We start from the raw sequence: 26,803 nt of genomic DNA on the forward strand, positions 1-26,803 counted from the left end.
TGGGACAAGATAGCTGTGCGAAAGGGGCTGACAACCTTCCCCTCCCCGCACACTCCCATTGCCAGCAACCCATTATTCCCTCCACCCTTTCACTCCCAGGCATTCGTCAAATGGCTGCAGGGGGATTGTAGAGTGATTAGTGATTTGTTTGAGGGCGGCACCCTTAAGACATTTGCCCAGTGCAGGGAAGACTTCTGTCTCCCAATGGTAGCGGGATTACAGTGCGCTCAGCTGTGCCACTGGGCATCTTCGCCAGAAATGCAGCATGCGGCCGTCCGGCCATTCACCCCCTTTGAGCGACTGGTCCGCTCATTTGACAACTCGAAAGGCCTTGTATCGCGGACATACCAGATCCTGCAACATCCCCCGAAGCCAACTACGCAATCATATCAACGCCAATGGCAGCTGGTGTTGGATAGGGAAATCACGCCCGCACAGTGGAAATGTCTGTGGCAAGACATACCTAGAGTTCATCGAGGCATTCCCCAGAGGGAAAATGAGTACAAAATTATGACGCAATGGTACTACACGCCCGTTCGCCTGCACAAAATGTTTCCTGCCGCGTCCCCCTTATGTTGGAGGTGTCTGACTGCATCTGGCGACTTCATTCACATCTGGTGGATCTGCCCACTCCTGACACCGCTCTGGAAAGAAGTCCTTAGCCATATTAAAGAAGTACTGGGCTTCCCCCTGCCTGAATCTGCAGCCCCGATCTTGCTAGGCGTTAAACCGGAGAACTTCAAAGCGCTCACTCGCAGCGACTGGACCATAGCATTACACATGCTTGAGGCAGCTAAACGACTTATAGCACTCTACTGGAAAAAAGCAGAGCCACCCTCGATTGCTGCCTGGTTTGTACGCTTGTGGCATGTATTCACTATGGAACTCCTCACAGCACGACTACACGCACTAGACACCCACTTCAATGCTGTCTGGCGAGCGTTAGTTCAGTCCCTCTGTAAAATAGAGCATTCACGCCATTTACCTTCTAAGCTTAGTGGGCTGCGACTCCTTGAGGACGCCATACTCACGTCAGACCCGAGCAGACTCCTCACATAATTAGATCAGTCCCCCCTGCCATTCTTCTCAGCAAAGCGCCAGGAACTATATCATCATAATTGCCACTATCACACGCCGCGTCTTGTCTGCCCACTCACTTACCTGTACACCTTATCTTTCTTCTTCTGACTTCCGTCTTTTCTTTTTCTGATCTTTATCTATACCTCTTATCCTACTCGCATTATATGGGCCTCTAGCCCGCGTTATGCTGTGTCTTTCCTTGCCTGAATACTATCTCTCTTTACGCTGGAAGGTACTTGACAATAACGCGGCCGGTCCTAAGTGGGTTGTAGGCTTAACGCGGTGTTCATGTGGACCTAGGTTCACTTTTTCTTTTTTGTTTTAAAATAAAACAGTCTTTGAACAACAACAAACAAAAGAGCCTTAACATTTATTAATCTTCATTTTGTATCTCAATGCTTTCCTTTGGAACAGCTAACTTAACCCTGCTACAGTGAAAATAGCATTTTTGTGCCTTTTGACTATAACAAAGTTTAACATTAAACTTTCACATGTCAAACTCTTAAATATCATACACAATGCCTTACTGGGCTGCAAGGCCTACTTAGGGATGACTTATTAATATTTAAATGGAGGATATAGTTCTGACAAAGGAGGTATTTTGATAGGTCCAATCTGCAGTTTAAACCTGCCCAGCAAAGCTACTGACGGCAGGCCTGCAGTCATATTTTCATTTTCTCTGCAGTAGTGGGCACGAGTGATGCGGCCCACTGGTGGCATTTAACTTGCAGTTCCATCTGGAGTATGCCAAGTTTATTCGGTTGAAAGGAGAAGTACAAGCACTTTAGCTCTGGTAAGCCGGGGTAAAGTGCATAGAATTATGATGTGTGCAAAAAATGAAAATCAGGGTGACCTTGCAGAAGGGGTAAATGTCCAACAGAAACTAAAAATTGTATTTTGCACACTCTAGGGGTTAGTGTAAATTACTGCTTGAGAATGTCACTAAGAAAAATAGGCATGCAACTTTAACAATTTTAGATAGATTACCATGGCTTGCAATAGACATGTTCAACTACTGAACATTTCCTATGAACAAATTTCATTAGTACAGGGATATTTTACAAGCCAATGTTTTTCTAAAAATTGCTATGTCCTCATACCTTTTCTAATGTCACAGATATTCTGGACTTAAGTGATGCATGAGACTACGAACAGTATGCATTTTGGAGTAACACCACAAAAAGAATTAAACTAATTGCTGAACATAAGCCTTTTGGGAATATCACATGCAGCCCCTGAGTTAGAGTTAGGGGGAGGGGGTTTGATCCATCCCTAAGCAGTCTTATTGTGATTATGTTATCTAAACCTGCTGGCACAGTCAAATCCTAACTGCCCAGCATGGATTTAGCTCCTGATCTTTTTTTGCATAGTTGTAGATTTGGCGCATTCACCACATAACCCATCATCTGCTACATAATCTGCAAATAAAAAAAAAACGCTTCTACCTCAAATGTGTCAAAAGATACTAAAAACGCAGTGGAGTGTTGTTGTGCAGTGGAAGGCTCTTTGCAAAGGTGGACTGGTCACTTTTCTGTTGCTTATTGATATATTTGGGTATTAAGCTGGTACTAATGAGATGCAATCAATACCCAGGCAGTGTTAACAAGAGTACAAATGTCAAAATAATGAAGTAATACAGTCACAAAATGTTCCACAATACACCACAAAACGTGCCTTTTCTAGCAGCATAATTTACTCACCCCTGCCTCATAATTTGACCCTCCCCTAATGGATTAATTCCAATGACCCGAGTATAACCCATTATTCTTCAGTAGAGTGCAACACTGTAGATTTCAATTTAAGTAAGCGCATTTACCACAATGCATCTGGGCGAATTGTTTACTGGTATGCGAGGCAGTGGGCTCCTTACCTCTTTTGTGATTGGCTCCTTGTGGATTTATTGGACTGACAAGCTCATTGGGGTTCTGAGCTCTGGGAGTGGTACCAAAACATTGGAAGACTATGAGCAGCATTGGAAGCATCAACAAATTTAAGGTGTTACTCTCTACTGAAGAAGGACAAATATCCTGAAATGTGTGTTTAGCTATATACAGCACTAGGTGCACTAACAATAATGAATACGAAGGGCTCAACTAAAGTGAATGTTATCATGCACTGCTTTTACCACAATGCATCTGGTCAAATTGTGTGCTGGTATGCCAGACAGTGTGCTCCCTTCCCAGTTTCATGTTTTATACGCACTTTTATGCAGATTATTATGCCACTACTCTTGTGTGTCTCTCAGGAACTCTTTATGCTCAATCTTCAGCCCCCCCCCCCCCCCCCCCCCCCCCCAATTGTGTGTGGCAGCCCGGGATGAGACAGATCCCGGGCACACACAGAGCCGCACCCGAACGTTTAACAGGTCTTTAAAAGTCCAAAATAAAATAAGCTCAATTAGAGTAAACTTACAAGTCTTTTCAGCCTCTCCGACTTTAAAATTAGTCATAAATTAAAATGATCAAATTTTTGTATTCCGCCTTTTTCCCCCCAATCAGTGCAAAGGTAGGAAATGAATGATATTCATTGTAAATTCCCAAGCATGCATAAATGCCCTCTGCCAAATAGTGTGCATTCCAAAGCAGCTTAAACTCAGAAAGGCTCTGAAAGAGAAAAAAAGTTTAGAAATGCACTCGTGCTCTGCACATAACCCCTCCCAGACGTGCGAGCGACTACCAGTCCAATCCCGGCCATCCATATGAACCCCACCTATCTCTTTCGGTGAACACACAAGGGGAGCCACTGTTGGCGCATAACTACTGCAGTTTATTTTAAAAACATAAACACACAGATAATAAAACATCGCAACTTAATGATAAATTGCCCTCCGTGGATTACCTAATACGTCATCACATTTGTCCTAGTTATCAAAGCAGTTCTGATTTGTTGGTCAAAATTTCTTGACAGTACTTCCGGCACAGCCCCGAGCAACTGCCCAGTCTAGTGTCTAGTGTTAGCGGCTTCCCTTGCTACCAAGACCTATGTGGGAAGCCGTCAGATCTATCCAGACAGCAAGTGCTGTGTCCGTATGCAGCAGATGGCCAATCGCCTACTGCCAGTGCCCCTGTATTGAGGCATCCCAAGGACACTGTTTGAGCAGCTCTTATTCCTTGGCTACTGTGTTGTGCTTTCCCTGGCTATCTTTGTGTGCTGTCTCCACACCCCTCTGACCGGTCCCAACCTGTGGCTTCAACGCCCAGAATCTGGTGTCGGTGGACGGGACAAAACTGAGAGGTCAGTTATAGAGAGGGTCCCGTGCCCTGCCTTCTGACCTCATAACCGCTGCGCCCCTTCTCCTGGATTGAGCGACTTGAAGTATGCGGACAATCGCTTGCGTGCATTTTTATGGGTTTTGCTGCCCGTTCCCTGGTGGCCCCGCCCTCGGGAGGCATTCTTCACGGTCCCATCTGGTCTGGCTCGTCTTCCCGTCCCACACCCATTCTAGAACTAGGATGGGAGGCCCCCGAAGGTGCCCCAGAAAATATCCATAATAACCTTTAATGTAGGAATGAAAAATTGTTTCCTCCAATAAAAAAAAAATAAACAATCACTGGAAAAGCCAATAGGTCTCGCCTTTACAATGAAAGTTTTAAGCCAATGCCTGGATGTAAAACAATGTTGGAAAAAAAAAGGACTATTGGCAAAGGAAGTGAGAAGTATTTGGAATTTCCGCGCTCTAAGGTTTTGGCAACTCCTATATACCCAAGGCACACTTCATACTATGTTTTCCACCGTATTGTAAACTTGTGATTCAGTCTTTCATTGGATGTTTGCATGTAGTAGCTGCTGAAATACAGTATACTTAATCACGTGTGTTTTCAAAGTTTATAATATTGGCAAATGAATCAGAGAATTCAGATAATTGTGGCCACTTTGAATAACACCAGCAGTGTTTCCAGACTTGGCACTTTCGAGCGGCCTGCAAAAAAGATGCAGAAAGTGCTGCTGTAATTTTAAAAGATTATGCGGGAGATCTACTGCAGGACGAATCAGTATCTAAATGACACACCCCGTCAGGGCCGGCTCTAGGCTCATGGTGGCCCTGGGCAGGGAGCGTAGGTAGGGGGCCCGGAAGAGGGCGTCCGGGCAGGGCGGATCGTGCAGGCCAGTAAAGAGGGGAGGGGGTCAGGTAGTTTAGAAGTGGCCAGGGGCCACCACGCAAATATGTATCCATCCTCAGAGGATTAATATATTAAGGATATGTATTGGCGTGGTGGCCCCTGGGGTTTGGTGGCCCTGTGCAGGTGCACAGCTTGCACATGCCTAGAGCCGGCCCTGACCCCGTAATTTGTTGGCCGACTTCACGAGCTGACTTGACCTCCCATCTGTTGGTTCGCTGGCTTAAGTGAGAATGGTGCAACTTGTCCATCTAAGCCGGGTTCCAGCAGTCTTTCCTTGTCCCATTTACAGACGGGCCTGTTTTGGGCCTTCGGATGAAGAGTAACAGATTTATATCGATTTATATATATGTTCAAATGAACTGGCATCGGTATACACTGTATTCTTTGGCTTTAACATTATATTCAACACTTTGTTCAGATAACAAACACACACACTTTTGACTGGACTTCCATGCATGCCATTTCATCAGTATTTACATCACTCCTCTATTTTTACAGAAGTTTTTTTTACCAACTTCTACATGCATTCTAGTAGCATACCACTATTGACAGCCTCTTTGTTTTCTTACGTTAACATAAAAGTCCATAATTATTGTTGGAAAAAACAAGAAGCCAAATGGAGAAGGAGTGGGCGGGAGGGGGAAGATGGATGTGGTGCTGGGACAAGATCTGACAACTTAGGAACTAGGGAACAAGGTTCAAGTCTCAGCGTCCGCTCAACATCCAGTGATCCTAAGAAAATCACTTCATCTCCCATACCTAAAAAAACATTAATCAGGACACATGTAATGTGACTGGTGATCATGTAAGGCACTCCAATACCTTCAGGTCCAGGGTCACCTTTTTAACAAGCATTGGCAAAGCAGGTAGGTTTTACCAACGCCAAATCTATAGACTTTGTCAATGTTTTTTTTACATGTTGCCCTACAGCATGAGAAATGTGTGACAAATGAAATCAGGCACTGCAACTACCATATCAGTAAAGCAGTCTCTTTGATCACAGAAGTCATTTTTGAAAAAGTACACACAAGCTAATCATTAGCCATTAAAATGCATGAGTATTAGGGAAAATCAGTTGGCTGGTATTTTATTTTGCTCAGGCAGGGATTATTTAAGCTAAATGGAAAAGAACTGAAGAACGTATGTTTTAAAAAACAAATAGTCTATACAGCCGATGAAGTTTGGTTACGTTTGTTCATTATATTTGAGTCAATTACAACATTTCCAAAAACGTGTCCCCTCAAGTCGAGCTTTTCGCTCGTAGCCAACACAAAAGTAGAAAGGGTAAACTGCAGCATTATTTGTACACATATGCTCTCCCAGAATCAGGAAAAACAACATTGCCCCTAATTTGTTACGGGATATTCTGAGGTATTTACAATCCGAACAGGCTCGTTTGCTGGGGATACAGTTATCTTGCTGCAGATTTTGGCTAACACGTGCTGAGGTTTGATCTCTGAGCACCTTGAAAGCAGAAAGAATCTGAACAAGGACGGGCAGGAGACGGGTGGGGTGATTCAAAACAAGGGCAAGCAGGAGGAGGAGGAGGGGGTAGTGGGTCAAAAGAACAGTGAGCTGGGGGGCAGAGGGGTTAAAACGAAGACGAGCAGGGAAACAGGGGGTCAAAACAACGAGGATTGTTCAAAACAACGACAAGCAGGGAGTGAGTGTGGGGGGGGGCGAGGGGTCTAAACAACTACTAGCAGGAGGCAGCAAGGGACAGAGAGGGGCTTGAAACACATGCACTCTTACGGAGTGCTGGCATAAAATTGACAAAGGGTATCTGTGAAGTGGTCGGCCAGTGGAAGTCACAGGCCGCAAAGAAGCTGTATCGTCCAAGGAAGAACTAAAGAGAATGGAGAAGAGGGCGGCAATACCCAATGAGATGCAAGGAAAAGAGTGTAGTTGAAGCCAAACAATGGTAAGTAAAAGGTAAATTGAGGTCTCTAAGCCAGTTTTTATGTTTTTTTTATTTACAAGAGATTTCCCAAACGCAACACAAGCGCTGTGCAGTCGAAACCTAAAAATGGCCCCCAAAAAAAAGAGAACATGGTACCTCAATCACAGTGCGAGCTGCGGATGGATACCAATTATGTTTAATAAGTCTGTACTTTGTCTATGCCACGTCCCATCATTAGAGTAAATGTTTGCAATGTTCTGTCTTTTCCCTACAGGCCAACAAAACACGATACTTACAGAGCGGTTCCTTCAAAAAAATGTTTTCATATCCTCACCGTAAGTTTGAAGCACTTGGGTGCAATCGGGGAGTGGGAGGGTTTAGTCCTTAAAGGGCCTGAAGGTAGTCCTTTGATATACTGGGTGAGGCAGTAATGCTGAAACAGCTTGACCAACAGAAGGCCTTGAGGAAGGAACCCTAATAATTACCCAACACCCCACTCCATTATTTTTTTAACCTTGTATAGGACAGGTACAAATTAATACAATGATTTAGAATTTCCTCTCCTAATACCATTTTAAATCTCTTTTCTTCTTTCACAACACTCTACAACAATTCTTATAACAAGCATCAACAAAGCCAATAGGTCTCAACATTAGAATGCGAGAGCAGAGGTGTTGACTTTTTCAATCTTTGTACAATCTTGTTTTTAAAAAAGCAAAAGAAAAAAAAACATTTCATTAAGTATGAGTGGCAAACTGATAAAATGGTTTTATAGAGCTTTTCTGCAGCAAGAGGACAGGTACAGACTTTCTCTTAGGACTGCCTGAGAAGCAGACCTAGTCAAGTGAATCCATGACACTAACTGGGCAAACAAACAAGAGTACTGCCAGAAAGTATCAAGCAGGTCTGACTTTAAAGACATCAAATTTAACGTCCTGAATTGCGCAAGCATGGAACACAATGGTGGAAGTGTTTAAAAGGTTTACGAAAGACGACATTCGTCCACCATCAATTACAACACCTTGCACCACAGTGATGCCGATTAGGGAGGACCCTTAGACGGAGCATTCCACCTAGTGTGTTGGCGAAAGGGATCTAAAAAAATTTTTTTTGAAGATGTGCTGGTGATAGAACCAAAACTACCTATAAATGTGTCCTGAAAGAAAAAGTTAAAAAAATGTTTATTTTTTTTATTTTTTTATTTTTTGGGTTTACAGAACGCATTCAATAGCAATACAAGAAATTAATGAAAATAATAAAAAAAAATAACAACAAGCGAATAAATCAGCACACATCATTTGTCTGGATAGATTCCATACATCTTCAATTTGAACATAGATCTTGACATTTATTATCATCGTAATAAACCTAGACACATGTTCTGATGCCCATTAGAATGCAGGGGGAAAATAAATGTTTCTAGAGGTAAACTCAATATGCGTGCCTGTGCACCACTTCCCTTTATGGCAGCAGAGTCAATTTGTAGGATATATTTGATTGCCTGCAAAGTTTGTCTACTTAATCCCTCTTTTCGGTTCCCCTGTCTCTTTCCCTGTTAGGTATTGTTGGTATAGCCCCCAAAATCCCTTAGGATGGTTCTGTGGAGGTAGCAGCACGTTATATGTGTCTGATTTGACTGCTACAATACAGCATATCCGCCTTCCAATCAACTATTAGTGGTGTTGGACCTTTAACCCAGTGCATAGCCACTCTGCGTTTAGCCAATAGCAGGCCCATCACCACCAACTTCCTTATGCTTTTGTCTACCTCTGCATCATAACCAAACAGGGTGAGTAGTGGATTAGGTTCCAGAACACATCCTGTGATCTCACTTAAGGTGGAGAAGATCTTCCCCCAAAATTTCAGGATGTCAGGGCAATACCATGCTGCATGCAGGTATCCTGCTTCCTGTTCTGTGCAGCGGTCACACCTAGCAGAGCCCAGTAGCCCATATCGAAACAGTCTGTCGGGGGTATAATATACTCTATAAATATATGTAAAATGTATTAGATTGTGTCTGCGTCTCAGGGATATAGGCTTTGTGACCTCACAATAATGCTTCCTGCATTTATCATCAATAATCAAATCTAAATCTCTCAAGCAGTCATGACGAACTTTCAAAAATTGTCTTTTCCTGGATTCTTGTGTGAGAAAATAGAGTCTAGTTATTAACTTTGCAGGGAAATCTGTATGTATAATGTTTTTGAGTGTAGGCATCTCTACTGGTTCTTGCAAGTCCTCTCCCAATACACCTTGCCATGCAGGTCAAATTCTGAAGTACTGGAATTAGTGAAGCGGCCAAAGTGCGAGCCTCTCTCCTACTAAGTCTTCCCACTTACATACCATCCCATCTTGAAAAAAATCGCCTGTCTTTAGTATGCCCAGCAAAAGAGAAAACGTAAATTTAGGAATTGATGATAATCTCCCCATATTCCTAGAAGAGTCTTCCCAGCCTTATATTACATCATATCACTTCTCCTCCCAACGAGAGCTGGCTTAGCAATGCATCCAGGACGATTTGCATCTTGAAAAATATACTCAATCATCACACATTAATTTCCATATCTGATACATGCACTTTATACAAAAAGAAATCACTTTTTATAAAAAGAAAATACTGTCTTGGTCTTTTATATGTTTTTGTCAGGGTCAGAGTGTGAACCATTACCACCACCTTTGCTACCTCCATTAAGCATTACCAACACCACCGTATTTGGACATGAAAGTTTACTACATGAAAGCCAGACCTATCATATTTGCCAATGCTTCTTATATGATATTAAGGTTTGGACAAACTTTCTATAATTCAAGCTAGGAAGAAAAACAATATGATTATGAAAATATCTCGTGAGCAGTATGCAGTCATTTTGGAGTACATCTCAACTGGGTCAAAAAATGTGTCATCCAAACATTTCACTCTTCCAGAAGGTTTTGTTAATCCCACACACAGCTCGACCTGGTTCCAAGTTTAACCAGTCCTTTAAGTGGGTACATTTGTTTCTTTTTCATAGCTCTGGCATGAATATTAAAATTAATAATTATTGCTAGAATACATATAGGGAGAGGGTAGCTGTTAAACCTGCCCTGAAATAACAAACCTCTACGCTCTAGGTTCCGACCTGTAAGAAATACCATCATCCTTGAATGGTAGGACTTAAAAAATAACGAAACAGTGTGTTACGTGATACGTAAGCACATCCCTGTATACGGGCACACTTGTAGAGTTCAGCGTCGCTGATTCAAAAAATAGTTCAAATTGGAAGGTTTTCAAAGTTTATATATATTTAGTGCATATTCAAGATATCCATTGTACAGTGGCGTTACATCACGCCATATGTTCCATTGACAGTAATCCAATGAATAGTATTGCAAGGTATGCTCCAATGCATTTCGGACTCGTATAGTCCTTTATCAAGGAGCACTGTGGGAAGGATACAATAACTGCATGTTAGATCAACGGAAAAATGAGCAATTAACAAGTTGTGTGCGTGCAGTCAAAAACGCGTGGGTGAAGGAACACCAAGAAAAAATACCAAGAAAGAAGTCGGTGCATGCGGTTCAAGAAATGGACATTAAGGCATGCGATCAAAAAAACGGCAGTTTGTGAGCCGGTTTGTCTAGGTGGGGGAAGGTGATATTCAGAGTGACCATGCATGGGGGTAACTACCATTGTGTGAAGCGTTAAATAAATCCTAAAGGCAGCGCTAGTTGGGAGAGTGATCGAAGACCAGGACGACGATGAAACGAGGGTGATTGAACAAAATGGAAAGAGTCTTACACTTCCACTTTTAACGAGCGGCTCACGTAGTGCTGCAAACAAGGGGGAAATCAATCAGCAGTTGTCACAAGCGGAGACGCTTGTAAAAGGATAAACAAGCCGTCAAGCGGTCACAATAACTTACTGTGTGGGGTTCGAAGAGGTGGACTACATGACTCGAGCTTCACGGAGGTACTGCGAAGTTCGTGGTGAGGGTAAAGAATGTTAGAAATAAAGAACAGACACCCGAGTGAACGTGAAACCGTGGTGGCCATCTTGTAAAGGTGAAATAAGCCGTAAAATGAATAAAAAAGTAATAGCAGGTACAAGTTACAATATACATGTAGAACGGGGGTTCAATATATCAAGCAATCAGGTTATAGATAACAACTCAGTTCGGTTCTGTCATTGAGCCCAAAGGGCTTGAGAGATTGGAGTTTGTAAATCCACGATGTCTCCCGTTGTAGGAGGGTTTTGTTGTTGTCTCTACCCTCACAGTGGGTGACCATTTCCAGTACCAAATATTTCAACTGGGCTATGCTGTGTTGTGCCTCGTTGAAATGAGTAGCCACAATGGACTTAGTGTTCTTAGTTCGGATGTTTGACTTGTGCTCATTGAGTCTGATTTTTATTTTTCTGCTGGTTTTGCCTACGTAGATCTTCCCACATGGGCATTTCAGCAAGTAAATCAGGTTAGCCGAATCGCAGGTGGCATCAACTTTTAGAGGAATCTCAAAACCTTTCATGGGATGATGTATGACGTTGCCCACTATGACATTATTGCAGTTGCTGCAGTGATTGCAGCTCGTCATGAGTCACAATGGAGTTGTGCTCATGACGAGCTGGTCTCGTCATAACGGCTCCACGCGCGATTGGTTCCCTGCCTGTGAGGGCAAATTAATCAGTGGGCGGGGTCGTGATTAAACCAGCTCGTCATGAGCACAGCTCCACCGTAACTTATGATGAGCTGGTCTCGACACGAGCACTGTGGCGCCGCGCTCACCACCCCAGCCCCCCCTCCGTGGGGGAATTACAACCGCAGGGAAGGGGTTAATAAGACTATTCTTGCTAAACTGCAGCTTGGTCAGACCGCTGCAGCCAGATTAAGCCTGGATATCCCCAAATTTCAGTCAGTCTCGGAATGGATTCAGAAACTTCACTGGCTACCTGTGAACAAATGAATTACCTTTCAGGCTATTTGCATGGTTCACAGAGCCCTGGGCAATATAAGTCCAGGACAACTCCGGAATCAATTTCAACGCTACATTCCCTCTAGAGAGCTAGGATCCTCAGGCAAGCATCTTCTAACTGTTCCTAGGTATAGAAAATCGAGATGGGGAGGTTGAGCTTTTTCGGTGGCCGCAACCAAGCTGTGGAACTCACATCCCGATTCGATCTCCAGTCTTTAATCGCACGCTTCATTTTGCAAGACCTTAAAGACCTTGCTTTTTACTCTCTAATGGGCAGTCAGCAAGCTCTTCCTTGATTTCTCTCCTATCCCTACGAATAACTGCTATTAGCGCTTTGACACAATTTTCAATTTGTTGCGCTTTAAAAGTCTTTTTCATTCCTCTCCTTACACCCTTCATGCCAACCCTAAAACATGTAGTTTGTGTTAACATTATCTCTTAATGTAGTTGAGAGACTAAAGTTTAAAGTTAACTTTGCACTATATGCATACCACTTAGTAATCGGACAAAATATTATGATACAGCTGTACAGTGACATTATCGTCAAAATAGGTTATGTTCCTGCAGTACGTATGCGATAACTTGTTCTTCACTGGCACAACTTCTTCATGTGGCAGTTATCCCGACAGACGTGTGATTTTTGCAATATTAAGTTTAGTGGTAGTAAACTGTGAAGTGAGGTTTGCAGAACCTCTGACTTGACTTTATTGTTGTGCCCCAAGTGCTTAAAAACGAAATTTGCGGGCTAATGGAGGCTTGGGATGGACACATCCCCCTGACATTTCTATACACTCTTGTCTCAGTATCTACAGCACCCTGAGCTATGTATGGGTCTCCTCAGATTCCGGTGTAGCAGTCATGCCAGGTAGCCAGGGCTGTGGGTATTAAAGCGTCCATCTTGCTGCCTTCCTTTCGCTAACAGAAGCGTGGCTGCGAGGGAGATTGTGTGACTTTTTGAAAGTATTCATGCTCATGAAAGCACTTGTTCTGCTTCTAGATGGCCCTGCTGTTGTGTGGCTTTTAACTATATTAGGGCTCATGAAGCAAGCGTCATGCTTCGAGACAGCGCTGCTATTGTGTGGGTTTTTAAATATATTAGTTATGATGAAAGCGAGCTAGCACTGCTGTCTCGAAACACGACGTGTGCTTTCATAATCACCAATATATTTAAAAAGGCACGCTACAGTAGTGCCCTCTAGAAGCATGATGGGCACTTTCATGAGCATGAAAACTTCAAAAAGCCACACAATCTGACTGCTCTTATTAACTAAAGGAATGCAGCAAGTCTAAAAGAACGACATGTGCTTTCATAATCACTTATATATTTAAAACGCCACACAATAGCAGTGCCGGCTACAAACATGAAAGGCGCTTTCATGAGCACGAATACTATCAACCAGGCACACACTCTACAAGCAGCCGCACTCCTATTAACGTAAGAAAAGCAGCAAGTGGCAAGCGCAGGAGCCTCTTGCTGCTGTACTTGTGACCCTCCTTAACCCCACAGGCTGCTGCGGAAGAGGAATGCTTAACTGCTGCTCGTGTTATCTTCCATGGTGGTCTCCTCTGCCAGAGATCCCACAACAAGAAAATTACTGTTGTTTGCGCCGCTCATGTTTTGAAAGCAGTGTAGCGAATGTTCTCTCACAGGTAGTGCTGTGCAGTTAAGTGTGCGCGCATTTCACACAAGACACTGCACGCTTGGGGTCGGATAGATGTGTGCGCACCTACAGGGAACAGTGGTCATCATATGACCGATAGTAAAGTATGAAAATATGAGAGCTAAATAAGTGGGCAATAAGTGCAGCTTCATCTGAGACTTTTTGTGGCAATTTAACAAAGGCTATTAACTAATATATTATGGAGAATATTTTTCAGTCAAAAAAGCATTGTTATAGGTGGTTGATTAAGGAAAAAAGCTAGAGCCTTTAAAACTCAGAATTTAGAAAAGAAATAGGTTGATTTGCATGGTGTTTCTTTGCTCCTTGTAGCTGAATTTAGACTATTTTCAAATGACCATTTACATGTGCTGCATTCCTCTCTCAGAATCAAGAACTGGTGGATCACTCCATTTATGTGCAGTACACACCTGAATGACGCTCTAGGAATAATCATTTACTCCACCTGCACTGGCTTATCCTCCAAATTCGAGGGGTGAAATAGATAAAGTGTGTCCTAACAAATTGAGAAATCTATTGAGTGGTTTAACTACAGAGGCATAGGGCCAAATAACAGGTCATACACTGATCCCATTTAGACGTTAGTTTTAAAACTTTATTTCATTAAAAACAATAGAGATAATGCTTTCAGTCCTGTCAAGTATCACGCATCAGGTGTGACACTCACGCATTTCAGTGCGGTGTTCAGCATCACCGCACTGAAATGCATTGTCACGCATTTGCCACCACCTGCCAGCGCGTGCCACCAGCGGCGCCCCACCGGCTCTCTGTGCTTCACTTCTCCCGAGAGAGGTGCTGCGGTTGCCGGGCTAGTGCTATAGTTAAACCACCATCTGCTCTCAGCTCTGGAGTGCCTTGGCTGAGAGCGCTACATTGTATAAACTCACTCTGCCCCAGCTGCCTGCTGTATTGCCTGGCGACAATGTTATGCACAATATATTTGGCGCCGGCGCCGAAGCTTAGATAGAGTGCTCTCAGTCATGGCACACCGTGGGGGCCGGGATTAATAATCCGGATGTGCAGCCTGTAGAGTGCCGTCACGTGAGTCCAGAAGAAGAGGAAGTAGGCAGAAGAGGCGGGGACTCATCTGAGTCAGTGGTCAACGAGACTTGAGTCTCTCGCTCTTGGCCGCAAGAGGCATGTGAGAGTCTATGGCTGGCGAGCAGCGCTGCGCGGGGGCCTGGCCCGGGACGAGTCAAGTGGCCAGGCAGCCTGAGAACAGTTTCTTGTGCCATCAGTTCCTGGAGATCAGAAGGTGTGTGTGTGAATTGTATCAAGGCGTTGTCTGTGGCTGAAGAAAGCCATCTACACAAAACATAAATCACACTTGAAATGTCCGATTTTTCCACCAAAACGTCATGCGGTGCTGATGGCTCTGAGGATAATATTTTTCACAGAAGCGTGAGCCATGTAGTGTATGACCAGAGAAATGGAAATTAAACACACAACCACGCATGGTGAGGTGAATAATGGGGTAAAAATGTACACGGATGTGTGTGTGTGTTTTTTTTTAAATAGATGTGCACAGTTATATACTGCTGTTAAGTACCATTTCTATAATCAACTTTTTAATTGTTCTTGAATGTCAAAATCATTTTTTAAGCTGTCTTATGGTTGATCGAATTTGTTTTTTTAACTTCTGCCTGATTTACCCTAGTCTAGCAGGATTGCCTAGGAAATGCTATTTGTTACTAAATCAGACACTTAAAGGACGATTACAATGACGCCACCCACAATAAGGGAACGTCTAAGGCCGGCCAGCTTCTAGAGGCCAGGCTTTGATGGTCCTGGACCGCAGCTCCTTCCAGTCTCCAGCTCCTCGAGGTTAACGGCAGGTCACGCAGCAGGGGCTCTTTAGGAGCCACAGGGAAAGAGGGGGAGAGAGCTGAGAGGGAAAACAGATCAAAGTGAGATGGAGGGAGTGTGTGTGGCTAGAAAGAGACATAAGCGATCAGAGGCAGAAGAGAGAGGGAAAAGACAGAATGGATGGATGAAAAGATAGAGAGCAAAAGAAGGGAAGTAGCAGGGCTGGCTTGGACATTTTTGCCAGCCCTGCTCTGAGTGAGCTTCCAGCTATATGCGGAGGTTCTGAAGTTTTGAAATCCATTAGGGATTTCTCAGGTTCCCAGAGCACACGAGGAGCGACTTCAGAAACCTTTTGTGGTTTGACCATGGTAGGAGTGTCCCACCCAAAGTCCATCCATGGCTGCTTAGGCAGTGATGGGTTGAAGGCCGTTACCATCTCTAACCCTGCCCCATCGGAGTCCACGTCTTATGTCTCGGGCCAGCAAACCAAATTGCCCCATCTAACTGTGGCTTGTGGCCTAAGCCTGCCTGCCTGCCTACAGCCAGCCTTACACACCAAAGTCGCTACCAGCAATGGAAAACCCAAAAGGGCAAGTCCAGAACTAGTTAGTTATGGGAGCCCAATCTACTGCCTCTGAAGATGTCCAGGGTTTCATCAGCTGGTAAAACAATACGTTTATAATAAATTGACAATAATTTGATAATCATGTGACGTAGATACATTCAGATAGAGTCATGATTTGTCATTCACATATTGAAGGATAGCGACTGATGAATAGGACATCAGCACACTTTGTAGCATTGCTGAGTGCTGGCTCGAGGCAGAGACACAAACTCTAAACGCTAGACTATTTTGATGTTGTGCACAGTATTGTATTGTATTGTAATTGCATTTATAGAGTGCTTACTACCCCTGACGAGGCGTTGAAGCGCTTTTTCGGTGGGCAAGCTAATGCACGGACAGGTTGTAAATGCGCTCCACACCGGGATTGGATACAGTTAACACTTGGGTATTTGTAGCATTTATTCAGTCTAGGTAAACTTGCTGGCGAGTGTCACTCAGAGTCGTTGAAATATCACTCATATTTACAATGAATTTATGAAAATGTCACACATAGCAATCTGAAACCTTAGTAGCTATGTGCTTCTCAACACAGCACACACATCGCTCCTAAAGCAAGCATAACCCCTGTAAGTATTTCTTCTACAACGCTGAAAAACTGTCACCTCATATAATCATTTAGGAAACTCAAAAGTCTCAAAAAATATATATATGTCGGGTGCACAACTTGAAATGGAAAGGGGAAGAGAAAGCAGAACAAGAGTGTATATACTCTCAGTTGTAAAGTATCCCATATCATTACATTCAGTTTTATAGTATGCCACAATATCCTCACCCAAAGAAGGATCTTCTCTCTACAGGCTAAATTAAAAATCCCAAAAATGGTTCCCCTCTGCTTCCGCAGGTTTTGCCCCTCAGTAAAAACTCTAAATTCTCTGTACACTATTGATATTTTGTTTGTTCTATTGCTATCTTATCAATCAGATGTCAGGGCTATTCATCGCTAGCAATAGTCATATTATCACAGAGTATGGCAGAATGCTTATGTAGGGTCTGCTGTCCTGCTTTTTCCATTGATCCTCAGCATGTGAATCTATGATTGTCTCTCGAAAAATGTAGTATTGAGCGTAGAAGAATTCGGAAAGATTCAACTTTAACAAGAGATTCTTAAGGTCTTTCCTGAAGGAAAGGAGATTATGGTCGTGCCTCCATAGTTTGTGTGTGTGTGTGGGGGGGGGGTGTCTAAGCAAGATAAGACTTGGCTACCAGTCTTATTATTCTGTAACTGGGGAATCTCTAAATAGAAATTGCCTCTTTCCCTTTCCGCCTTTGATATGTAATTTGTACTTATGGTAGGGCGGATGTCATTAGTGCAGCGCCTTGTGTTATATGACGACTAATGTGAAATGAATACATGCCTCAAACAGTAGCCAATGGAGATTTTTCAAGTTATGCGATCTGATTTAATTACATATGTTTTTACCGGAATAACAAATGGTTTTTGGCTCTCGAGCTGCATAGCCCCTTTGTAAAATGACAGCATGCTAAAAGAGGGCTTTGGGATCATAAACTAGTTGTAGAACTTTTATTCAATTTTATACAATGTGCATGGCATTTGAAAAACAAGTGCATTGTATCTAGCTGTATAATAGAATTTGAAAGCCAAGGGCCTCCTTCATGTAACAATTCAGCATGCATTCCATCAACACACTCAAAATCAAAGGGGATTCCAATAGAACATCAATCTTGAAAGCAAAATTGGAAACCAAGTGCAGGATAATGATGTGGTTTTGAGCATACATACATCTACAAGCCTCGAAAATACGGGAGTGTTTTTCAGAGATCACTAGCTGTTTATGCAATATTTTACCTAGTTCTGAATAGCCACTCTGGTATGTATCTTTATTTTAAAAATAAATTAGCCTTTTCAATCTCTAAAGTGGATTAACTTGAGGACAATGCCCATGACCTAATTGCATGCAAAAAAAACAATTGATGGACAGAATGCAGAACAATGTCATACATTCACGTCAGTAAAGAGATCCGGGCCTAAATCCATTGTTTTTTGCTCCCCATCATATTCCAGTTTGTATCCAGCCATATGCAAATTAGTCTTGACTCTGCGCCCAATCGGAACAGTTCAGCCTGAACTGCCAGGTCAGGTCCTCCCTGGAATGGAAACAAGCATCCTAGGACTGTCTCTGGATTTCACCCCTCATCAGCCAGGATAGCTTGACTCCAGTGGCATTGAGAGCACGGGACCAACGCCTAGGCACACCCGTCTCACTCAGGGTGACAAATGCAAAAAGAACAATTGATGGACTGGATGCAGAACAATATCATACATTCACCCCAGTACAGAGATCTGGGCCTAAAGCCATCGTTTTTTATTCCTCATGCCATTCCAGTTTGAACTCAGCCATATGCAAATCAGTCTTGATCATGTGCCCAATGAGAACAGTCCAGCCCGAACTGCAGGCAAGGTTCTCCCTGGACTGGCTGTTTGATCCCTCATCAGCCAGGATAGCTTGAATCCAGTGGCACAGTGAGCACCGGACTCACATTTGGGCATACCCGTTTCACTCTGGGTGACAAATGCAAAAAGAACATAGCCCTGAAACCGGTCCCAAGATGCTTGTTTAAGGTCCAGCGAAGACATGGCTTGGCAGTTCCAGCTTGACTGCTCCCATGAGGCGCAGGGTCAAAACTGATTTGCATATAGCTGTTTCTGAACAGGGGTGGCGAAGTGAGCTAAATAACAATGATGGATTCAATCTAGATCTGTGACTAGGGGTGAGTGTCTGAAAAGTTTCAGAGCTCCATCCATTGTCGCCTTGTGTTTGCTTTGTATGACCTAGTCACAGCAAGCGCCTCAACACCATGTTCTTGGATACACTAACAACAGACACACAGCTATTCTAAAACAAAGGACTCATTTCTTTATGACTGTGTCTAAACCAGTAAGGCAATGGGACCTAAAGTGACGAGGAGCGTATACAAAGTGCGCCTACAGGAAGCAAAGCTGGGGCAGGTAATGGTAGGGAATAAAATAGAAGTAATCGCTCCAATGTATAGGGTACTTGTTTCAGCTGAAAAATACATTTCTCTGTGATGAGGTTAGCACACAAAACATTTGCCTGCTAAGTGCTTGGAAACTGCTATGTCGGATACTAAAAGAACCTTACTGTGAAAGGGGAGAGGGAGCACAAAGCCTGGTACACTAGCTACCAATTCACCCAGATGCATTTTGGTTACTTTAGTGGAGGATAACACTCGCCTTAGTTCAAAGTCTATAGTTATCACCATTTTTGGGGAAGTCAGTGTTGCTCATCTCTAGACAAGTGTCTAAGGATATTTGTGGTTATGCACTGTAGTAAATGCAGGGCATGATAACACTCACTTTAGTTGAAGGTCTTTAGTCCTTACCATTATTGGTGCACCCCGCTCTGGGATTCTCTAGGCATATTTTAGGATATTTGTCCTCATTCAACTGAGAAACTACTTTATTGTGATGTATTCTCAAGGGCTTCGCTTTGGAATTCTGGACAGCTATGCCCTTCATTTATCAAAACACTATGACCATGGACAATTACGCTAGCTTCTGGTTCCTAAATAACCTTAGCTGGCAGAATATGAAAAACGTATACACTAAAGTCACCAATACTATTCAGCAATATGTAAAAGGATGAGTCTATTAACCACCGATGCCAAATGACCAAGCCGTTCATGGCACCTTCAGTACTTTTTGATTTTTACCTACGAGCAATCTACATGCTGGAATATTTGAGCCTATGATAATTCAACAAAAATTGAAACTGTAAGTCTCACACAACATGGATCATTAAGTAAAAAGAAAAAACACAGGCCTAAGAACGGCGGCTGGTTGCTTTAATTTGCCTAATACAATGATACATTTGCTTTGTCTCGCTTTTTCTCAGGTTTTGTGTACAATATGTGGAACAATATACCCATTATAAAAGCAGGATCCCCCTCCTTAAATTATTGTCAAAGCCCCGCAGAAAAATAAACTGCCGCTAGCCCAGATACGCACACCCCAAAGAGTTAATTCATTACCTCCCATCCTTCTGCTTGACAGTACGGTGGATCTACACTGTAAAACACGATGCATGCATGTCACTGTAGTACTTACCTCCTCACTTATCAATAATGATCTCCTTTTTCTAATGTTAGACCGATCTACCCCCTCTAACCTATGTAAAAGCTTAGCCTCTCCCTGTAGATTAGAATTGCAAATTCGTTTACAAATTGTAGTCACCACACAGAAGTAAAAAAAAATGATAAGATGAAATAGAATTTAACAAAACCGTATACACCTGTACGACCATGTAAGACATGGCTCTCTTGAATGGTCAAAAAAAGGTGCATCGTCCAATATCTTACGGGGTCAATGCTACTGTTGCAGTGATCTGTGTAAACACATCACATTTCAGTAAGAAGGCCTTCTTCTAATTCGGATACCGGAACATCAATTTTTAATTCAAGCAGTGGGTGGACACACGTGATATGCAGCCATCTGTAGCTATGTGTTATCTGCAAGCTCCTATGTGTGATTGCACTCATGGGTCGCACTGCAGAGAAGCTTTCAATAGTTTAGAATATCATGATAGACACAAACGAACACCTCAATAAAGTCCGGAAGAAGGAAAAGGTGTCATTGCACAACAAGCCCTCACAGGGGATGCAGAAAATGATTCTTTGGATAGGTAACAAATAATGAAGCCAAAAGGATGGGCCGATCCACTCATCCATCAGTACCGTGCTTACACAGAATCCTACCAAGGGTGCACACTGGTGATCTGTGCATTTCACGATCAGGTTCCACCCCCTTCCTCGCGGACACTCTTAATCACAGAGATGTCACATGCACTAGGAACACTTACTGAGGCTGCCTCCGCCGGCTGCTCCTGCGCTGTGAGAGGCCTCGCGGGGGCCCCCAGCCGACACTGGGGCGCCCCCGGGGCCGGCTCCGGGCGGAGTGCACCCGCTTTGCCTCTCAAAATGCCCCGGGTTAGAGAAATAGTCCCGCAGACGCGGCAGCTCGCGGCCGCTCTCCAGCAACTCAGTGTGCAGCTCCAGCGCCGTCAGCACCAGCTGTTCCCGTAGGAGTTGAGCGGCCAGTACATCCAGCGGCACCGAGCGCGGCTCAGCTGCAGGGCCCGTGGGAGGGGCCGGTACCGGGGGTCCAGCTGGTGACAGAGCAGGCTCCGAGCCGCCTGAGGGGGACAAGAGGTCTGCCGCCGTCTCATCTTCCTCTTCAGAGTCGCTGAGGAAGGGGTTAACGGAGGCCCCGGGAGCGCCAGCCATGGCGAGGCACCGGGCTCTACTTGACGACCTCGCCCGACACCAGCGCAGACCGGGAGCGGTGACAGCTGAGCAACAGCGCATGCGCAGCTCTAGGACAGCCAGGCCAACCCACGGTACCTGTCAACACAGACAGAGACAGAAAAGAAGGACTAAAAATGACTTCTGCAAGGAGAGCCTGCGCACGAGCTGTCTCACGACAGGACAGAATACGGCTACGCATGACCCCTTTTCTTTGTTTATGACATTTCTTCTCACGTGACCTGCTCTATTTTCTAGGGAGCGGACATAAAATCCAGATGGGAGAGACTGCGCTGTTGTCATTCTTGAGAAAAGCGGACTTTGCCTCTGTCTTATAGTTGCTGCTGCGCACGCTCATTATAAGGATCCACTCATGCAGGCGAAAATCTAGAGTGGGTGCAAGTATCCCAGGGATATAAATACTAAAACGGGTAATGGAGTGAAAGCATCTACCCACGCCCAAACTGTTGAATCGGCCAGCTACACCTAACATGGCGGGACATTAGGCCCGACGTGTGGACATACGCGGCATAGTGTTTGATTTTGTGAATTTCCCCTGCGCTTAGTGATAAGTAAATACACAGCAAAATAAACGTAGCATTAGTTCGGAATCTGAAATGATTTCTCCTGGCGGACGAAGCTATAATAGTTTATGCACCAATTTTAGCAGTGGTTAGAATACATAGGTTGAAAATATTTTTATGTTGAGCATTACTGAAATATTAAACGACATTACCCAGCGTCCCTTCATGGGAGGGAGGGAAGAGGTTACCAGGAAGTGCCTGTAATGACAGATTCAGTGCCGTTGCGAGCATGCTTGGGAGATAGGAACTTCTCTTGAGAGAACGAATGGGAAGGCTTGGATTATTAAACATATGAATTGAAGAGTTAACTGCTTAAGTGAAGGACGACTGAGCAATAACTTACAAAAAACGTGAGTTTTCTTTGTAGATTGTATTGGGTGGGAAGGGGTGCCTGAAGCTGATGTCTCTTTGTAGCGTCACTCCCCCTGTAGTTCATATACGCCTTTCAACCATGTGGAACAGTCTCTTCTGAGTGTCTGGAATTATTTGCAAGGAAGAAGAGATCTAGTCGCGGCGAATAGTATTCACGATGCTGTGGGAGTGGGGATTCATGTGAACGTTATGTGATGTTGCATTTATCTAACTCCCATCCTGCCAATAGATGATCCATAGGAGTGTGGGAATCTACGTAAGTGTTCTGGATGAGCTTGTTAGCGGAAAAGATCTGTGCCAATGGAGTCTAGAGGGAATTTATTGATCAGTGCAATGTTGGCGCAGAGAAACAGTAATCATACAGGGCATGGGTATCTGCAAAGGACAGAGTTACAAATGAAAAAATACTCCTGGTGCCCATACAGTCAGTCAAAAATACTTTATTTGGTTCATATCAAAAACCACAAAAGTATACAAATGTAAACATAAAGGTCCAAAAAACATCAGAAGACAATGACATTCAATACAATTAAGAAAAAAGTACCCAATAGAAAATATATAAAATACGGACACAGAGTGTCATTTTAAAAGTGTGTGCAGTATGCCAGGATGTTTAAGAAACAGGATAAAATCATTTTACACATAGTCTAAAAACTGTGCCCATACATAAGACTGATTGAATGGAGGCGGAGTCGCGAGGGGATAGTCTAACAGTGAATTTTACATTCTATGTCAGGGAGCGGAGGCGAGGATTATGCATAGACTTTCTTCATTTTATTGACAGCAAGTTAGAAGAAACAGAAAAAACACAAGCTGCCAACTACATATCCAATGAGGCACAACAGTAACCATGGGAGCCAGACCACCGATCATAGTCCAGCCGAATACATAAAGCAGCTCCCTCGACGAAGTCCGTCCTCTTTCTTCATTGCTGCCTTCAGTTAAGTCCCTTTGCAAATTCTATCTGCGTACTCTGGACTTCGTCGAGGGAGCTGCTTTATGTATTTGTCTGGACTATGATTGGTGGACTGGCTCCTTTGGTTACTGCTGTGCCTCATGGGATATGTAGTTGGCAGCCTGTGTTTTTTCTGTTTCTTCTAACTTGCTGTCAGTAAAATGAAGAAATGCTATGCATAATCCTCACCTCCGCGTCCTTAATAGAATTGAAACTTTCCTTTGTGATAACTAGGAAATTTCTCATTTATTTTTTTAAAATCTCCACGAAAAGAAATCTACATCAGGGCAAATTAAAGAATAAATCTGTCTGGCTATCTTAAATGGTCTTAAACAGGGTGCATGGTACAATATCTCACGGGGTCAAGGCTACTGCTGCATACATCTTTGTATACAGCATGTTTCAGGGTATAATATTGGCTATGTAACTGGTACCTGAAGCCCAAATTACTTACCTGTAATCCTCATTACTCTTAGTCCTACTCATTCATGACCCAGTCATAACAAATGAGGTAGTATCCAATCGCAGACAGGGAACAAAACAGGAAACACTTGCTAACCCCACCCACCCTCCTGCCAAGGGCTATAATACAACAGCCAACTCTTAGCACTTCCTGAAATACCAAGCAAATAAAGGTTTGATATAAAGTACGACTGGATCGAGGACGAGTAAGACTAAGAGAAATAAGGATTACCGGTAAGTAATCAGGGCATTATCTCTACATCGCTCGTTCTTGACCCAGTCATAAGAAATGAGGGCTTTGTAGTAAAAAGTCCAGTAGATAAGATGTAGTTTCAGTTGATTTAATAAGTCTTGGTTACAAGTTTTTAAGTTCTTGTGAAGCAGCCCCACCAGGAGCACTCTGCCTGCTGCTCAGCCCATACTCCATCTGTCACACTTCAGTTCCCAGGCACCGAATGTTCCATCTATCATAACCACATCAACATTCCATGCAGCACATTCACACTGGCTGAGCAGCTAAGGAGAAAGTAACAAGATAATTACAACACAGGTTTCTTACTACATATACCTCAGCAGGCACCCAAATAGGCCTGTGAAATAACTTCAGAAAACAAAAACCACCCAGGATAAAAGCACACCACAGTAAAAAATGCCATATCCAAGGAACCAACAAACAGGAGCAGGAGGCACCATAACATCCAAACTAGCAGTGTGAACACAAGTCAAACAGCAATTCAGAGAAACTGAATATCTGATGCCAAGGTCCAGCTCAGCAGATCTCATCGTAGGGGATGCCCTAGAATGCGGCCCACAAAGCTGATACTACCCTAGTGGACTCTGTACGGACAAAGGCAGGAAATGGTAAGGTAGATCCATGAGGTGCCAAAGAGAAGTTGACCTGCAACCCAGTGCCCCAGGGTCATTCCAGAAGATGCTTCTCGCGCCCTGCATGACCAAAAGTCTGCAGAAGAATAAAAATCAATTGGCCTGTCCATGTAAATAGACAAAGCTCGCCCTACAACAAGGGAGTGCAACAACAGCTCCCAAGGAGAAGGACAGAAAGAAGGCAATAAGGCCTAAAAGGCATTAGACCAAACCTTTGTGAGAAAGCCAGCATTCAATGTAAAACAACAGAATCCTTCAAGAAGCACAGATGAGGAGGAGAATACTGCATAGCAGAAAGTTCCCCCAATCTCCTAGCCGAGGTAACAACAACCAGGAGCCACCAGGAAGGACAGTAACATCAAATCCACCATAAACAAATCACAAAAGGAGAGAACTGAAGGACGTGAAGGACCAGAGAGAGATCCAATACCAGGACCGAAGAACGGACATCAGAGGGAGAGAGAAAACTCAGAACAAATAGGTAACCAAAGGCCCAACAGCTGAGGAACAGGGAACAGAACCCCCGAAAGATCAAATAGCTGACCACTGACCCACAAAGAAGACAGAACGTAGTTCTCATGAAAGCTAGCCAAAAAGTGCAGAAGAATAGAGGCAACATCACACGATTTAGAGATAGAATAAGACAACAGAACAGAGCTCCTCTGAGAACCAGGGGCCACCGAAATAATGAGGCAGGCAAACATAGCCTCTCCAGAGTCTGCAGCTCAACCTCAAACCCCTAAGGGCAGAGGGAATAGTGAGTAGATGGGAGACCATAGAGGAGAGTCTCTGAGGCAAGAACCATTGGGGATCCACAGCCAGATCCATCAACAACAGGAACCACGACCTCCGAGGCCAAAACGAAAGAACTGACACCACAAGCACCAACTCCTGGTGGACGCTCAACAGAAATGCCTGAAAGAGGGGAAAGGGAGGGAACAGCAGCAGAGGAGGCCAAGGGATCAAGAAGGCATCCACACCCCAGGGCCCCCACCACCGGAATATAGTAGCAAAAAGGCAGGCAGAAGAGCATTGGTCCGGGGGGCGTGGCTTAGGAGCCGATGGGACAGGCTGTGTGAGCATTAAGCTCTGCGCCCGATCCCCCGAATTTCTCCTAATTTTGACGCTTCTGGGTCCCCCAAACGGAGCCACTTGAGCGGGAGGCGGCCTGGAGCTGGCACTACGCATCTTGAATGGGGCGAGGCGCGGCAGCCGAACGCGCTGAGAGGTAAATCGCTGGGAGCCCCGAGGACGATTGCTGTGGCTGTGGTGGCGCTGTGAGGCGGTGTGGTGCCCTGGGCGGAGGAGAGGGGGCGCTCCGAGCCCTGTGACGAGAGGGACGTTCGGCGCTGGAGGATCGGCTTTTCGGGAGCGCGGTGGGCCCTGGGGGACGCTGGAACTGGGCGACCGGGAGCCTGCCCTGCGCTTCCCGCACCCGCACTGGACTGCCCCTGAGTGGCGGGGCTTAGAGGAGAACTGGCAAGCCAAGTGGAGCCAAACCACATCGGCCGCGACTGGGCCCTCACCGGGGCGTAACTATCGCAGGGCCTGCCCGGGGGACGGCAGCGGCCCGTTGGCCGACGGTGCGACCGTGTGCTGGGTAGCTGATTGGAAAGTGGGCAAAGCGGAGCCCACCCGCTGAAATTTGAACATATTACCCCAATGGGGCGCTCCCCTGGTTGGAGCCGGCTGCTGCACCCCCGGCGTGTTGCAGGGCCAGCAGAGCTCACACGCGGCCTACGCCCAGCGACCCCTGCCTCCGTTGTGCAGCGTGTGCCTGAGGCTGCTACGGCGGTGGGGTGAGCGAATCTCGCTGGATAGTGTTGGGTGCCCGATTGATCAGTGGCCACAGCGGGAGCCCACCCCACATCTGCTGGACAAAGGGAGAGTGGTGCGGCACGGCTGGTTAGGGGCCCGCGGGATTGGCGATTCCCCATCATACCGCTCAGCGCGGGATCTGTGTGCTGTCGCCGCGGGAGAGAGGGGGAGTGAGTGTCCACCCCGGAGGGCACTGGAGGCTGGCGTAAGAGCTGCGTGGGGCAGCTATGAGGGGCCCTGGGCTTGGACTGACGGTGTGGAGCTGCTTGGGCTAAAGGAGCCCCCCCAC

At 44.7% G+C, this 26,803-nt stretch overlaps 2 protein-coding genes across 10 annotated transcripts in view; one reads left to right on the forward strand and one right to left on the reverse strand.

Annotated features, from left to right (window-relative positions):
• The window catches only part of RELCH (RAB11 binding and LisH domain, coiled-coil and HEAT repeat containing), an 853,871-nt gene extending 832,339 nt beyond the window's left edge, over positions 1-21,532 (reverse strand). For all 8 annotated transcript variants that reach the window (XM_086965401.1, XM_086965404.1, XM_086965403.1 and 5 more), the window contains exon 1: positions 20,997-21,532. In XM_086965401.1, the coding sequence (XP_086821527.1) occupies positions 20,997-21,501 (505 nt within the window). In that variant the 5' untranslated portion in view covers positions 21,502-21,532. The remainder of the gene's footprint in view (positions 1-20,996) is intronic.
• Positions 21,533-22,195: 663 nt separating this feature from the next.
• PIGN (phosphatidylinositol glycan anchor biosynthesis class N) overlaps positions 22,196-26,803 on the forward strand; it is a 1,076,629-nt gene continuing 1,072,021 nt past the window's right edge. The window contains exon 1 of one of the 2 annotated variants that reach the window (XM_086965406.1): positions 22,196-22,372. The gene's annotated coding sequence lies outside the window, so the exon portion shown is untranslated. The remainder of the gene's footprint in view (positions 22,373-26,803) is intronic. The other variant, XM_086965407.1, reaches the window with a different exon arrangement.

The sequence above is a fragment of the Lissotriton vulgaris genome, chromosome 4_1 (genome assembly GCF_964263255.1).
Source record: "Lissotriton vulgaris chromosome 4_1, aLisVul1.2, whole genome shotgun sequence".
NCBI lineage: Eukaryota > Metazoa > Chordata > Amphibia > Caudata > Salamandridae > Lissotriton > Lissotriton vulgaris.